The 16,315-nt window shown below is 36.5% G+C and overlaps 1 protein-coding gene across 2 annotated transcripts in view; it reads right to left on the reverse strand.

Moving 5' to 3' along the window:
• Window positions 1-16,315, reverse strand: part of SLC4A7 (solute carrier family 4 member 7) — a 46,686-nt gene that overhangs the window by 16,618 nt on the left and 13,753 nt on the right. For both annotated transcript variants that reach the window (XM_058810116.1, XM_058810107.1), the window contains exons 6-14: window positions 15,536-15,651; window positions 13,968-14,125; window positions 11,937-12,024; window positions 10,253-10,399; window positions 8,768-8,871; window positions 7,096-7,270; window positions 4,529-4,662; window positions 3,723-3,968; window positions 1,291-1,396 (exon numbers count right to left, since the gene is read on the reverse strand). In XM_058810116.1, the coding sequence (XP_058666099.1) occupies window positions 1,291-1,396; window positions 3,723-3,968; window positions 4,529-4,662; window positions 7,096-7,270; window positions 8,768-8,871; window positions 10,253-10,399; window positions 11,937-12,024; window positions 13,968-14,125; window positions 15,536-15,651 (1,274 nt within the window). The remainder of the gene's footprint in view (window positions 1-1,290; window positions 1,397-3,722; window positions 3,969-4,528; window positions 4,663-7,095; window positions 7,271-8,767; window positions 8,872-10,252; window positions 10,400-11,936; window positions 12,025-13,967; window positions 14,126-15,535; window positions 15,652-16,315) is intronic.

Below are 16,315 nucleotides of genomic sequence, written 5' to 3' on the forward strand. Positions count from 1 at the left end.
GCAAAGCAAAAAGTTCAAGTAGACACATGGAATACAAGGAAAACACAAGCCAATAATTCAAGTAGCTGGAAGCAGCACTGCACTAGCCTAATTTATCAGTTAATTCATTGAAAATTTATCTTATGGCACAAGTTCTCACTTTTCGCAATCTACCTTGCTTATACGATAATACCAAATCCCAGGTCAGTTCTGTCTCTCAGGTAAGACTAAAGATGCTTTAGAGGTAAAGGCATATAGATGAAAAGGCATATAAAATAAGTAATAAATATAAAGGAAATATAAAAACTAAGCTCAAAAGAAACTGTCATCCTAAGTGATTACAGTAAACTAGGAGTCATAGGTAGCACACAGAAAAAAGTCCTGCTACAAGTCAAGTAAAGCACTGAGGTTTTATGTAGTATTTCTGCAGTGCAAAAGAGGTGCTTCAGTGTGAATGTCTATGCTCAGACACAAGGGGAGCCCATATACAGATATCCACTGCTGTTCCACACAGCCTCAGGTGGCCAACCTAACAAGTGTAACAAAACCAGTAACAAATCCAAATCATTCAAGAGCGGGTGGGAATCAGATGCCAGTGTAAGCAAAGTGGCTGCACACAGCTGCATTTATTCCACTGCACACTGCCCAAGAAACTACTTATCAGCAAAAGTGTTTCTTTCTAAAAGCTTTCCAGAGCACTTGCATATGGTAACTTTCCTCCTCTTCACCTACACACAAAATTTGATATTGGCATAAAATATCCAATTCATAAGTTAATACCTTGGAGCCCATTGTAAATAATTGTTTTTCATTTCAAATAATTATTTCTTCCAATCAATATTTAAGTATTTCCTTAGATTGTGTTGGGAGTTTTGTACCAATGTCTAATAACTAATGAAATGTGTTTACTGCCACACTTCAAATAGAAATTCCATCATCATGTCATATTAAAAATATTTCTTTCAGGAACTGGAAGAAAGCAAACTCCTGCTTATTCACCTCATCATGTTCCCCTACAGGAAGATTACTGTGGTGCCTAAAAGCATTAAGGTAGCTACCTGAAGTAGACTTATATTAGCATTTACTTCTCTGGACTCACTCATCTAGTCCTCTACACTGACTCTGTAAAGCCTTATGGAAGAAATTAAGAGAGTTGAAAAATACAGTTTTAAGGAAAACAGTCTGGGTTCAGTTAAAAAAAGAAATCAGATGAAAAAATGTAATAAACACTAGTACTGTGCAGGTGTTTATTTTTTATTCATATGCACATATACACACACAGATACATACATATAGCTTCTGGATACTCACAGAAACTGTAAGATTATTCCATGCTATGTCTTCACGAGACTTATTGATAGTCCTCCACATACGCAATGTGTCATTGCTTGGTTTCTCAGGCTCAGAACACACACATCTGAAGGGAAGAAGAAAAGTTTACATGCTTTTAAGCTGTATGTGCCAAAATGCAGCAATTTGAAGTAAATTCAAAAATCCTGAAGAGTTTAAACCAGAGTTTATCCCAAACTTCTATGGAAGAAGCAGAGTACAAGGCTTTTCCTTACCTGATCCAGGACTATTGAGAGGGTGGGGGAAATGAAGAATCAGGTCAGCCTCAAGAAAGACACCATATTTGACTATGTTGTCAGGTAACTGAAGATATAAAAGCTTACAGTGCTCAGCTTTAAAGCAACTGTATACATAATTTTTAGCAATATTTTTGTAGAAGTAAAAATCCCCCTCCCTATTGCAGCATTTTGCAAACTCACACTGCAGAATCCTTTCTGTCAGACAGGTTGACAGAAGTACACATCATATTAAAAAAAAAAAAAAACAAAACACAATGGACTGAATATGGATTTAATGGGATGTTTTCAAATAAAGCTATTCAAGTACACCAACTGGTAAGCTTAACACATAAAAATTTATGTAGAAGAGGGGAAAGAGTTAGTAAGCAAGAAATAAGTCTCCTTTTTCTATGAGATTCACTATACACACTGAAAAAAAAATCCCAATGAACTATGGAAGGGAAAATCTGCATCCTGGTGGCGTGAGGGTAAAGTAAGAAGAGACATTATATGTGCATGGGCAAAAAGAACATAGATTTGCATAGCACAATGTTCGAGGGAATTTCGAAAATACTGAGTAAACAATTATCTTTTGTTAACTGAATTCTAAACTAACAGAAACAAGAAATAGGAAAGGAGTGGAAAGCAGTAGCTCCTACAAAGCAGTTGCCAACACAGAATCATCAATAGAGAAAGGAATTGCAACAATAAGCATGATGAGACAAATCATAATTAGTTGTTGGTCAAAGCAGCAACATAAAAAAGCATGCTGATGGAAGACTTGACAAATTTCTCAACAAAGACAATGAAGATAAAGTATGCCACCAAGTAGATAAGTAGAAATGCAGGAAAAGAAAGGAAAAACCCACATCCAGAAAAATGCAAGAGTATTTGAGATTGTTTTGTGGCTCAATTAACCGAACATGCTTGTTCTGCACCCTTTTCCCCACTGGGGGTTACAGAGTGGGGAAAAAAGGAAAGGGAAAGGTGGAAGAAAGCAATTGTGAACAGCTGGATCTCCTACAGCTTTGTAAGAGAAAAAATGCAGGGCAAACCCATGCTGAACACTGTGGCATGTCCCAAAAACCACAGAGCTAAAGCAAATTAAAATCCCACCTTCCCACCCTCATGGCCTGCCTGTGGCAAAACACAGTCAGGTGGCAAGTGCCCAAAGCCCTACAGAACAGTTTCTGCCAGCTCAGCGGATTGAACATGCCCATGCAGAAGTCCAGTGAGGACCCAGAGCCACTGAAACAGAAGGATGAGCAGCCAGTAGGAAGGGAAAAATAAGTGAGTGAGTGTCCTCCCACAGCCCACTCCTGGCAATGTGGCCTGGTCGTAACAGCGGCTAAGACAGGAAAGTGAGTGTAAAGTGAGTGTAAATGTCAAGTGCGAATGGAACACAAGAAGCAGCCTGGCAGGGTGTTTGCCCTTTCCCCCTGGAAGAAAGTCCTGAAGAAGCACTGAATGATTGCAAAAGTGAGCAGAGATCTTGGAGGGGAAACACAGTAGTCCAAACCAGTTTTGACACTGCTAGAAGTCACCCTGTGTGCAAGGGGATCACTGCCCTGGCCAAGCAGAGCAGCAGCCCAGCAGGACAGAGTATTCTGCTCTCCAACTAGGGAATGATTGCCCCAGTGCAACAAGCAGGGACCCTCACCCCACGTGCATGGACATGACCTTGTTAGGGGTCCCTCACCCACACTGTGACCACACAGGTACAACTGAAGTTGGAAGATGCACATCTCCAACAGGAGGGGAGCACTAACATTTAAATTATTTCATTTAAACTATGAGAAATGAGCAGTTTTCTCTGAGCAACAGTAAGCAGTATCTTCATCTGGCATGTGTAAGCTGCTAACCCAAGTCATCCTATTTCATGAAACTATAATTCCTAGAAGTAGCAAGCAGAAGTCCTGTTCTGACCTTTAGGAAAGCTGTATTAAATCAGGCTTTGTCACAACCCCTTATCCCTTTTCAACCACCCATAGCTAACACAGAAAATTCAATTTCACAGCATCCTGAATAGAATTGTTTTGGTGTTTTTCATGCCCACACCAACTTTAGCATTCCTCCTACCCTTCCTGGAAGTGGCACCCACTGCCATTTAGTAAAAAATATGTCCCTCTATATGTCCCTATTTATTTCACTAACAGATAGGAACTTGGTACTTACGAATATGAAGTCAGTTTATTCAAATCATTGTGCATATTGAAGGGATACACTTCTCCCAAATGGACAAGCTTTTCCAATGCCTCATAAATAAATATGATACATATGAGTGCTGCAAAAGCTTCCTCAGTAAATCGAGTGATGTAGCACACAAGGCTGCTGGCATCTGTGGCTACAAGCACGATGCACAGAAATGCAGTCCACAGACCAATGCTAGCTCGCAGGGAGAGGTAGGAAAGACCATAATCCCTGTGTGAAGAAAGAAATAAAAAGCATTAACTGAGTCAAAACCCACCTGTATTACATTCTACTTGAAAAGACACTGAGGCCAAGCTTTATAGGTTTTCAGCACTTTTCTCATGCTTGATACTAGCTCTGAAGGAAGCAAAAATTTTTTTGTCTCATCTCCCACCAAAGCAAAGCAACACTGCAAGATGTTTCTAGGACTGACAGTGCAACTACCTAGGCTTGGGAAGCATCATGGGGATGGGTCTCTCCAGAGCTACCCAGATGGTTTCTCCTAGAGGGTAGATCCATCTCTGCTTACCCCTGCAGAAGCAAAGCCAACAACTTCACAGAGTCAGAACATAACTTTCATTTGAGTCCTTGCCACTTCTTATCACTGATTTTCTCATTTAGGTTTGCCAGTGCCTCATTGCTTTACCAAATAATATCAATTTCTCAGTCGCTTGCCACTGTATTTACCTTCATGGACATACACATTTACTGCACATCTGCTTTCAATCACTGCTATTGTAACAGGCTAGAATGTTAAAAAAGTGCATCAAGTCTATAGAAACATCACTTACCTGCAAAATTTAAATAATATTTTTTCAAATACTAGAACTGGTCCTGTGCTTCCCAAGATAGTAAGAGGTTGCCCAGCAAAGAGAGAATAGGCAATCCCAGTTAATGAGGCTCCAAAGAGAGACTCTATTGCACTCTGTTTGGGGGGAAAAAAAATACTGTAACTTTGCTGTCTTTCAGGTTAGCACTTAGCATCATATCTTCATAAATACAGCTTTAAGATGCACTAACTTAGAAACAAGACAAGATGCAAACACATTGCAATCAATATCCATGTTTGAGACAAGAATAACTTAACACTGTTTTTCAGTAACAATACCATGGATAAGATTTTGAAAACTTCACCCTTGAGAAACATAAAGCCATCCAAAACACCATGAGAACAAGTTACTAGTCCTGCCAGCTCTGAAGGAAAAGCATACCAACAATTATACAAATTTACAAAAAAAAAAAAAAAAAAAAAAAAGAAAAACTAATCTGAAACAAAAAAAAAAAAAAACCAAACAAACAAAAAAAGAAAATAGTTACTCAACATGTTGATTACAGAAAGAATTAATGGTCTCTGTAAAGAAAACAGATATCTGTATTGCACCATACCTACAGTGTGCTGTATCAAACCTGCATCAGTCAACCAAGCATTACAAAAGAAAAAAAAAAAAAAAAGAAAAACAAGCTGACAGGCAAAGGTGCGGGGGAAATTACTGAAGAATATTGCTTTATGTATACATGACACCAAAAATAGATGAGCAGTAAACCAATGTCCCACCTGGTAATGCATTTCTTTTGAAGGAATTAAGGTATCTACTTCAGTTCTTGAATTAAGTGTTTCCCTGCAATATTTTCTGCCAAAAATACCCAGTTACAATATACCTCCTAAAGAGAGAGGTCAGAATTTTAAATACTAGTATTATATTAAATTTACTTGAAAACTGTTAATTACACCACCTACCACTATGAGAGGTCATGGATTACAGATTCCTGTAATGGAATTACAGTGTTCCTACTGGAACTTTAAAGCATTTGCTATTTTGAAATTATGCAAACCTAAGAAAACAGAATTCCTCAAACTTGAGCTCCAATTCAGGAAATCATCTGAAAATGGTCAAAATGATTTGCCGAACTGGGCTATTAAAAATGAAAATAAGTCCTTTGTTCATAACATTAAGAAAAAAATATAATTCCAGTCTCTCGTTCTATTACCTTCAAATTAGTGTTTTTGGTTAGTCAATGCATTAACCTTGGGGCTCTCAGTCAGGGTGGCAGGGACAGGAGCACTGTGGAGGTGATGGCCTCTGAGAATGCGAGGGAAGGTTTCAAAGACAAACTGTGTACCTTACAATGTCAGCTACTGTGCTTGAACATGTGTGTGCAGTAACTAAATGTTTTATTCAATGATGCACACCAAGTATCTGAAGGCAGGAACAAACCCGCAAACAATTCCAGACAGCTAAAAGAAAGAAGGTGTTTGAGAATCAAGCTTTGAAAGGAGGGTAGTTTCATTATTATACATGTTTTACATTCAAAAGTTACACTGTCATTTTAGTAATCATTCCTACATTTACAGTGGGAAAACCAGCACACAGCAAAGACATAATTGATTTCTGTATTTTCTACCAGCTTGAAGTGCTACATCAATAAACAAATATCTGAGTCAATAGCAATAATTGAAAGAAATAAAACAGTTAACTAAATTTTAATACAGTACAAGCTTAAAAATTTCATTAAGTATCAAGAATTTTGTAACATAAGTTTCATCAGCATCTTAGCACTTGTAAAAGACATGTCTGAATATATCCTTCCCTTCCATAAAAGGACAGAGCCTTGTTTCTTTGTGATAGATTTAAAAACAGAAAATACACTTCAAACTAGTTTCCTCATAAGCCAATTGACACTAAGTTACTAACACTGCTGATATTCAGTAATTCTTCCCTGCTTCAAAAACTGCTGGTGAAAAGGTGCTAGTATTATCCGCTGCCCAACATAACACTACTAAAATTTTGTATGCATATGGTTTACATTTGAATAATTTACAATGAAGAGTATTTTCTGCTGATAAACCTCAAACACTTTATTCTATTGTGAGCAACATATGTATTAGTGCAAGCATAAACACATCCTGTCAGTTTCATAAATGGACTGCTGGCCACACACTGCAGGCATTATCATCCTCATAGGTCTACTCAAGGCCAGTACATATTCTTGGCTATACACCTTGAGCCTCTGACTTTGCCTAAAGCAGGCCCAGTGGGATGGTGCACCTTTACTGCTATTTATTGCTCTTAAGCAGCCAAAAAGAAGGCAATACAAGCCTTTTCTCAATTCATGAAGCCATTCATCCAATAAGGTAGGATAAACATTTTTTACCTCCCCTGTGCATCTTCTCCTGTTCACATAGGTTCCCCACATTTTCCATAGCAATTACCTTTTGGGGAAGATCTGCTTTGGGGCAGGCTAATCAAGTGCTGTGGGTAAATTCTTCAAATACAAGTATAAATAAATGAGACAAATGCACACAGTGACTTGCCTCTGAAGGTCTAAAAGCCTGGCCGCTACCATTCTTTGTACTCACTATTCTGCCTTCTGTAGCTTCTCCCAGGAGCCCTCCAAAAGTGATTACAGGAGACATACAGGCACAGTATAGGAAAAGAATCGAGGCCAGGCACTGCAGGCTTAATGCATCCTTGAAGTCACTCAAGAAAAAAGGTGCTTTCCTTTTGATGTCAAGTATCAAACCACCAAAAAGCCTAAATAGGTGAGATGAAACTCGTCAAACTGTACACTAAAGGATTCTAGCTAGTTTAAAACTATGGGCTACACATGACTGCCAGTGCCTATTGCTGGCATAAATTAGCTATTTCATAATCTAGATTAAACCATAACAATTAAAAATGTCAATGAGAATCTTATCTACTCCAATTCGGCAGTATTTCAAACATAATCAAGCAGGTTTCCCACATTTTTAAAAGCGGACTACATTTTTTTAATATATGGGCTAGATACTGAAAAAATAACTTTGCAAACAATTTCACCTAAATGATGCTTAAAGTCAAATCTGTCTTATGATATTCAAAACAATGGAACAGAGAAATATGCTAAACCTCAACCAAGATCACTGCTTTATCGCATTTCAATATTTCCACTCCAACATACAGCTGTAGCTTTTTATTTAAATTCACTACATACATATGATGACGTCAATAAATAAATTTAGGGGTATCATTTTTAACAGTGTTCCTATCTGGAGAACACAGATATTCCACTTAGTTCAGCAGAGTAAGTTATTACCAAGAATTTAAAAATCAATTTTAAAAAACCTTAAAGACTCCAAAATAATAGACATTAATTTGCATTTAGAAAAATTTATTTTATTTTTAATTATTAATAAAACCCCAAACACTCCTAAGAAAAGTCTTATCTACAGATAATTTTGTGAGCAGAAATGAACTTTTTAGCTCCACATACTGTCTACAAAAACAGTAAAAGATAATTATAACAAAGACACAATGGTAAAAATCAACACAAATGCTGTAAAGTCTTTCTTGCAAATGTATGAAAAAGATGCATTTGATTTAGAAGTTTATTATTCTGGGGATAACAACACTGTACAGATACTCCAAAATTTTTCAGTTGATTTACTCTTTACTCTCATTTCAGATATTAAAGTTTACTCATAACCAGGTATTTCCAATGTTGGAGACTTCTTTAGCGAATATTTTAGAATTAACAGAAAACAACAGCAACTGAAAGAAATTCCTTCAGTTTTATTTTATCTCTATAAGAAACCTGACCAAAACTCAAAGCTAACCAATACCAAACTACTTTGTGCCACTTTTCATTTCTTATTGTTCCATTTCATACACCCTTAATAAAACAGATTTGCATTAATGGGATTTTTTAGTACCTAGCCAAACACTGAAAATTGCACATTCCTGCTGTAATTATGATAATTGCAAGCTCCTGAAGATTAAAACTTAAACCCCAACTTTTAAAAGTCAGTTAGTCAAATTAGGCAGCATCTTATGTGAAATCCTTTGCAAATGTGTTGAGAAACATTGCCAGAGGCTTGAAAATACTTTAAGCAGATTGGCACTTACAGGCAAGAATCCAACACTTGAAAAGGACAAAGGATGCGCTCTGACACTTGTACCGTAATTTTTTAATGTTTAAATGTCAATCATTAAGATGAAGATTTATCACTTTTATTTCTTTATGGAAGCTAGCATTTAGGGAAGTGAACACACCTTCCAGTTCTCTGAAGTTCAGGTCCGGCATGATGGCCTTCTTCTTTATGACCGTTTCCTGTAGGAGTAGATCCATTTGGAAATTTAGGTGCCTTCCTTTTCTCCTACAAAAGAGACACGGGGGAAAAAAAGGAAAAAGGAAAAAAATACTTTGAGACTGTTTTTACACTAGAAAAGTATAATTAAAAGAGAGTGTGCACAAATCCTATGCCTTCCACACCCTTTTTCATATTCTTAGCTCATCAGCAGTGCTCCATTTTCCAAACCAATCTTTTGTTGAGTACAGATGACTAGAACTGTACACCACCACCCAGAAGACCTTATTATTACCTTGCACAACAGTATTCATCTTCCCTGTACCTACAAGAAATGGATGCCTGAAACACAATGAAACAAAACCTAGATTTTCAACACACAGTAGAGGCTCAACCATGAGACAGGAATCTTTAGACACTTTTTTTCTTCAACCATTTACAGAGCAGAAACATTTAACATGTATCAGAAACTGATGTCTTTTTATGATACACACAGTATTTAGTTGAAATATAAATGAGAAGTAATTCCCCTGCTGAGCAAGCTACTTACCAGCTCCTCATAAATTTTTCAGCTGAGCCTGCCTTCCAAAAAACCCTGAGCCCAGCTTATTTTGGAAACAAGTTACATGGTAACCTCAGGCTACTCTTGAATAGACTGCACTGCTGTTACCCCATTCTATTCCACCCACTCTGCCAAACCACCACAGGACTCGACACCAATGTCAACCTTCTGAACAAAAAGCTCTGGTCTCTCCCCTGCTTTTGATCCTGCAGGCCCAAGTTCCTTTAAGTTGTAAAGAGGGAGGAGAGGAAGAAAATCTCTCCAAGGACCCACTTTCCTCAGCTCTCATTGTAAGCCTGCATGATCACAACTGAGAATTATGACCAATTTGTATCTATTTCATAAACATTCTGTTATCAGTATATGCTACACAAAACACATTGAACACTGTAATGAATGCTGCATGCAAACAGAAGTTCTTACAATAATTTAAATATTCTTGCTGACCACTGCTAGACTACTCACAGAATTTGGTAACATGAACTCAAGCACAATTTCTCACCAATTCTTCCAGTTCCCACATGAACTCATTTCAGTATTTCAAAAGGAAATATTGTAAATAAAATTAACTTAACAGCATAGCAGAAAACGGATTAATGCCTTTCCCCCCTTCTTAATTTTTTTTTTTTTTTGTAACTTAAATGAACAATCAACTTTTTCTTGCAAAATGCATGTGGGGACTTTTCTGATGCTTTACAGCCATCTGGATAGGAGCCAGCAGTGTGGCCAGGTGGCCAGAAAGGCTAATGAGATCTTGGCACGTGTCAAGTAGAGTGTGGCCAGCAGGACAAGGGCAGTGATTGTCCCTCTGTACTCAGCAGCTCAAATCCTATGTTCAGTTTAGGCCCCCTCACTCCAAGACAGACTGGACCTTTTTTTTCCTTTTACCTGGGAAGGAATATTTTGTGGTGGCTCAATTCGTATAGTTGGATCCCACTCTCCCGGAGGCAGGACTGTCACTTGGTCTAAAAACTCATCAATTCCTGACAACAAATCATTTCGGTCTTTTGCTTTATAGGCAACATCATGGAAAACCTACAAGAAGAAAGTACTCAACACTTATTTTTATTTTATTTTTTCTGAAAGAGGAACTGATTATCATTATATAATGATTAAACTTGATTAAAAGGTATGGAACATATTTGGTAGGTTCTCAAAAGTTTGGCTCTTACTTTACTTACATACTTTTAAATTAAAAGCTACTGGTATGCACATTCCTATGGACCACAAGACATAGAAGTTTTATCTTCAAACTCAAAACTAATATTGAGGTAATTTCTAAAGTTAAATGAAAGTTAATCTTCAATTTTCAGGACATCAAGTTCATGTACTATTGTCTAACTCTGCCTTATAGCCATTGTATCACTATGACAAAAAATACTTCAAATAAGCTTCAAACCAAACCATAAGCTTTTATTAAGAATAAGAATGCATTTTTATACATCTACCTTAATTAAGTTTAGAAGACTGCCTAAAAATCACATGAAAGCAATCCTACTAAAAAATCCTATACCATTTTATAGACTACTACAACATCAACTCCAAGATATATTTTATACACACAGAGGGAAAAAATGCTATTTTACTGTAAAACTGCATGTAGAAGATGATTCTGAATTGTTCTGTACATTTTAAACCTGAACTGGTTTTCTCCAAATACCATTAAATCTGATCATTAAATCTTCTAATCTTAAAATCTCTGAAGTCTACTCAGGTCTTTTTAGACCATCAAATAACTGATTTTCTTTTCTATTTCAGTGATCTAGAGTATTCCTAAAAATCAGATCAGCCTATATAAAAAAGTTTAGAAGCTGCAACTAAAGCTTTTAAAATTCAATTCTCACATTGAACAAAAACTGTATTCACGGACTTGTTAACAATTGCAAAATGACAAATCTCTAGTTTACATTACCAAACTTCAAATTGTTCTAGAGTAAAAAGTACTTGCATTTCTGCTAGATAACCTTAAAAATTATCAGCAATTCAGTAGGTGGCGCTCAATGTGAAGTCAAATTAAAAGACCCTAATTTTGCTCAGTAAGATGGCATCACTCTCAAATTAAAAGTACTGGTTCCCTCCTGTGGTCTTTAAAACCAAAGGGCTCTAAGCACATGACTTCAAAAGGCTATTAAAATTCCTATTTTATTTCTTTGATCTGGCTTAGATTAAAAAAAAAAAAAACTATGATGACTCAATTGCATGGGTTTTTAAAACTTTGTTTCCTGAGCACTCGCGCAGCTGCTTCTGTCCTTTCTGACACACAGTGACTCGTACCAAATGCAGTTCTATTTAATAGTTCTGATAATGAATTTAACATAAAAATGAAATCTATACATTAAAGTCAATTTTTTTTTTTTCAGAAACACATTTAGGATTTCAAGACAGACAAGGAGGGAAGTTAATTTACCATTATCGACTTCACTAATACAAAAAATAATTAAGTTTACAGTTCTTCATTTAACTAGTCTGAGGTTTTTTTCTTTAACCTACTACTCCAAATCATTTACTGAAATCAATTGGTAAATACCTCATTCTAGACTTCAACTACAAGCATTTAAAACAGATCACTCACGTCATCTGTCATAAGTGTTGCTATGGATCGTCCAATTTCATGGTACTGTGGACTTTTTCCTACTGGTCCCAACAACAAAAACAAAAACCTGTGGAGAAAGTAATACAGGTGAGTATGGCTGACTCATCTGCATATATTCAAAAGGGTTTTTTTCAAATTAATATTTAAAAGAAAATTTAGTGGTGAAGTAAAAATCCCATTTTTACTGCTTACGATCTTAAAAGACTGCTGCAACACTGTGAAAAGATTCAGTTTAAAGTCATTATTGTAAGGAACTCAAATCCTGACCCAAAATTACTCAGATATCTTCTTAATTAAGCCTAATTTTTCAACTTCTTGTAATGCCTTCAAGACTGTAGAATTCCACAGACTAGAGCTCAATGAATATTTCCCCTGGATTCTAAGCCTTTCTGACGTTCCCAGTAGCAAAGATCCATTAAAGTGGCAGCCTAGGAGCTCTATGACCTGTCCTACATTCCCTTTCATGGGAGTTCAGCCCCCTCACCTCCTGAGAGTGGCCATGGCACACAGAGGATGCACCTACTGGTACCTCCTGCAGTACACTTGGGCATACTCATATAGTCTATCCTAGTCTTGTGTCAGTGGAAAGGAAGGGAACTTGGGTATTTGAACACCTATTGAAGTAAGTGACATTCTGGGAAGCTGATCCAATCTGGGGGTTGAGTCACAGCATATAGTAGCAGATCCTTGTGCAGTAACAGTGCCTAACATAAAACTTACCAAAACCTTGAACAGGAATAACATTTTATAAATTCAAAAGGATACAAACCAAAGAGTGAACCTCAGTAATTTGTTTCACAACCTTCTTCTATATTTCATGAAAATGACATTCCTAAGCACAACACATGTGAAAAAAGTAGCACTTTCTTTCAACTCATTGTACAAAAAGGTCACTTCTGTCTCCTTTGCAAGTTTACTACACTAACTGAAAACAGGAGTGCATCTTAAGAATCCCAGTATGCTATTTCAGATCTGCAAGTCTACACCGTTCTGAAGAAATTAGGACAGAATAGATTCAGCTACAGTAATCACTATGCAGAAATTTTGGAATTTCCCAAAAAAAAATTGAGTACTCCTGTCAACTACTCTCCAAAAATTCTCACATATATGTATTTTTGCCCTTCAATAGAGTGTATAAGCTGAAAATCATGAAGATAAACAAACACTTTGATAATTTTAAAACATTAAAAATCCAACAAAAAACATAAATACAAATGTATGGGCAAACACCACGGAACAGTCCAATACATCAATGTGCACAGAAAATGAAGTGTCATCCATGATGATTGATGAAATTATCTTCTAACCTTCATCATGAGACCTGTATTTTGATATTTTGAACATCTGTGGTAAACATACCCACAAGTATAGTAATGAGATCATTGGGACTGGGGGAGCAGGGGTGACTGCACCAGGCTGGATAGCATACTGCAGACTGAAAACTACTTCTCTATGTATTAGCTGAAGATTGACTACTCCAATGTCAATCATGTAGAATTGGGCATATAATAAAAAATTGTTTTTTAACCACCTAAGTCATTCATATGCAGAGCATTTGTATAAGAACAGATGTTCAGATTAGACAGACCTTCAGACTTAGTGTGCTCTTCCCCACTGACAAGCTGTGTCACACCGAAGGGAACTATATCTTCATGCCCATCTTCAAAATGTCAAAACAAACTTGGAAGACTCATTGCTTTTACTGCAAATTAACTTTCAGTTTCAAATCCTGCACTTGCTTAAGACAGCATCTTTACATGTATATAGATGTATATATGTATGTGTGTGTGTATACAGAGATATATATAAAGATATATAATGCATTCAGAGAATTTTGTGGCAGATCTCATTACTTCAAATTTTGCAGCAAATGACTGACATAATGTTAAACAAAACTCTACATTTTTTTGAGGTTAATACAGTGTATATAAAAATTTACAGCTATTTGAGATCTTAAATATTATTATCTTATTGCATAAGTAAAGCCAGAATTTCCAGGCATTTATTTACCGTGTAGGAACCGGAACCTCTGTGAGACCCGAGAGAAGCACAGCAGGGGAGAGCCTCACAAAAGCAATAATAGGTCTTTCTAAAAAATCTACTTCTCCCACTAACACATTTGATGCTTCTGCTCCTGAAGGAATTTTCTTCATGAAGTTCATATCAACCTATTCATACAAAGGTGAAACAATTGTTTAATCCCTTACATTTCTTAGCAGAAATTCCATAACACAATTATGTTTATCAGAATTTACAAGACATTTATGCTACAAAGAAAAATTAAAAAGCAAATTAAATATCCCACAATACAGAAAAGACAAACACATTTAGAAAATGTCAGCCAGCCAAATAATAATAAACTATTTTCTATAAGTTAGAATTTCTAACAACTAGTATACTCTAGAAGACTCCAAACTGCATAATCACCTTTCTAATATTATCATGACAAACATTCCGTGATAGGACATAAATTAACAAAATCTATGCACAATTAAGTAAGGAGAGTTCATGTAATTACACATGGTTTCTAGAATGCAGTAAGTTATTTCACAGCCATGTATTTCAAGTATGTCATAATTTTGAAAAATAATTTGTATGTTCATACAAATCATAAAGAATATGATGGCTGAAAATCTTCACCTTCATTTCTGTACATAATTACAGAAGTGCATTAGAAAATGGTACAGCACATGAACTCTGTGTTCACATACACACACACACAAGCACCAGTGACACTGCTAGCTAGAGAACTTACAGATGGCCTCTTGAGTCCCATACCAAGTGTGCCACAACTACAGTGCCAGGAGGCTGGCTCCTGTCCAACAGGAGACAAGGCAGGTGTACACAAGGACAGGCCAAGCAAAAATACATAAACTGTGACAGAGGAGCAGGAATATATGGCACCTGCCATGATCAGATCAGAACTACAGTGTAAGCTAGCTTTCCTTAAGCAAAATTATTTAACTTGGCAAAACAATTTTCTTACAGTATTTCACAATATAGATGACACTTCTGACTGAACTTTATAGTAACAGCCACGATGGAACTTGCCCAGCAAATTTAGATTATGAATGAAATATATGAGATTTACAGCAGATTTTTTACAACGTTTCTTTTAGAATATGGTATTATGTGTTACTAATGACTAAGATGTACGACAACTTTTGTAGAGGAAACTCATTATACATATAAAGCAAATTCTTCTTAAAAGCCCTCTTCACAAAAAAAAAAGGAACCAACAAAAAGTTCTAGAAAAATAAGTTACAACACAATGTACAAAACTGCTTTCAGAAGAGCCTTAATAGCAGATGTGTAAATATCTCCATCTGCATGAGAAAGTACAGCAGCTGCACTCATATGTTACCAAAATACTGAGAAGCATTCTGCTGGGAAGAATTTTAAAACATGTGACACATTTAGCCTAGATCATATTGTGACACAAGTTATCTCTTAGTACCTATTTCATGTGTATACTGGTACACATGTCTTAGTTGTAACTAAGGGGGAAGTTACAACCTGCACAGGTTTTGCTACATAGTTAATTGATGCTAAACTCTAAGGTGTTTAATGTTACTTACCTTAGTAAAATCAACAGTGCTGTTTTCTCTGCTTCCTCCTGACCCAGTAGCTTTAACCTCTCCACTTTTCCCAGTGTCCAAACTTCCAGGTGCTGACTGTGGAGATGCCAACAGCCCTAAATTTAAAAAAAAGGAGATAAGTTCAAAATGGTGCAGGAAACAAACTGAGTGTGAAACACCACCAAAACTCAATGTGGCAGCTTGCTTAATGCAAAAGTGCACGTTATTCAGTAAGTGCCCTACATTAGTATCATAAATGCAACATTAACAAGTCACTGGGTTGTCAAAAAAATGGCATAATTTAAAAAATTAGGTATTGCCCCAAATGATGGCCATTTGCAAAACAGTCACCAGAAAACATCAGCTACTTTAATTGCAGAAAAGATAACTTCTGGCATTTTAATCATAACTGATTCAGTAGTTAGGATATAGCATCTTTACCGTACTAAGAAGTCCTTGGACACCAAATGCAAGCACCTCTAGTCTGCTGTGTAGCACTTACTGTAATTGTAAAGTGTCAGCAAGCCTCAGGCTACAACTACAGGGAATGTAGTCAACTAAGTTAACTAAGCTGTAAAAGTAAGTAGTGTACTACATGAAGGACAGCTTGCAAACTGTGCTTTCAATCAGCAGACCTAAGCTCCCACTATTCATCCAACCATGTGTTGCTATGTGGAATATATGCTTGAGCTGAAGAATACACACAAAGTTTTTCATGTTCAGTATACAGCTTCCCTATAACACTTGCACCAAAAAAAAAACCTTGTTATGAATCCTGAT

The sequence above is a fragment of the Ammospiza caudacuta genome, chromosome 1, assembly GCF_027887145.1.
Source record: "Ammospiza caudacuta isolate bAmmCau1 chromosome 1, bAmmCau1.pri, whole genome shotgun sequence".
NCBI classification, from domain to species: Eukaryota; Metazoa; Chordata; class Aves; order Passeriformes; family Passerellidae; genus Ammospiza; species Ammospiza caudacuta.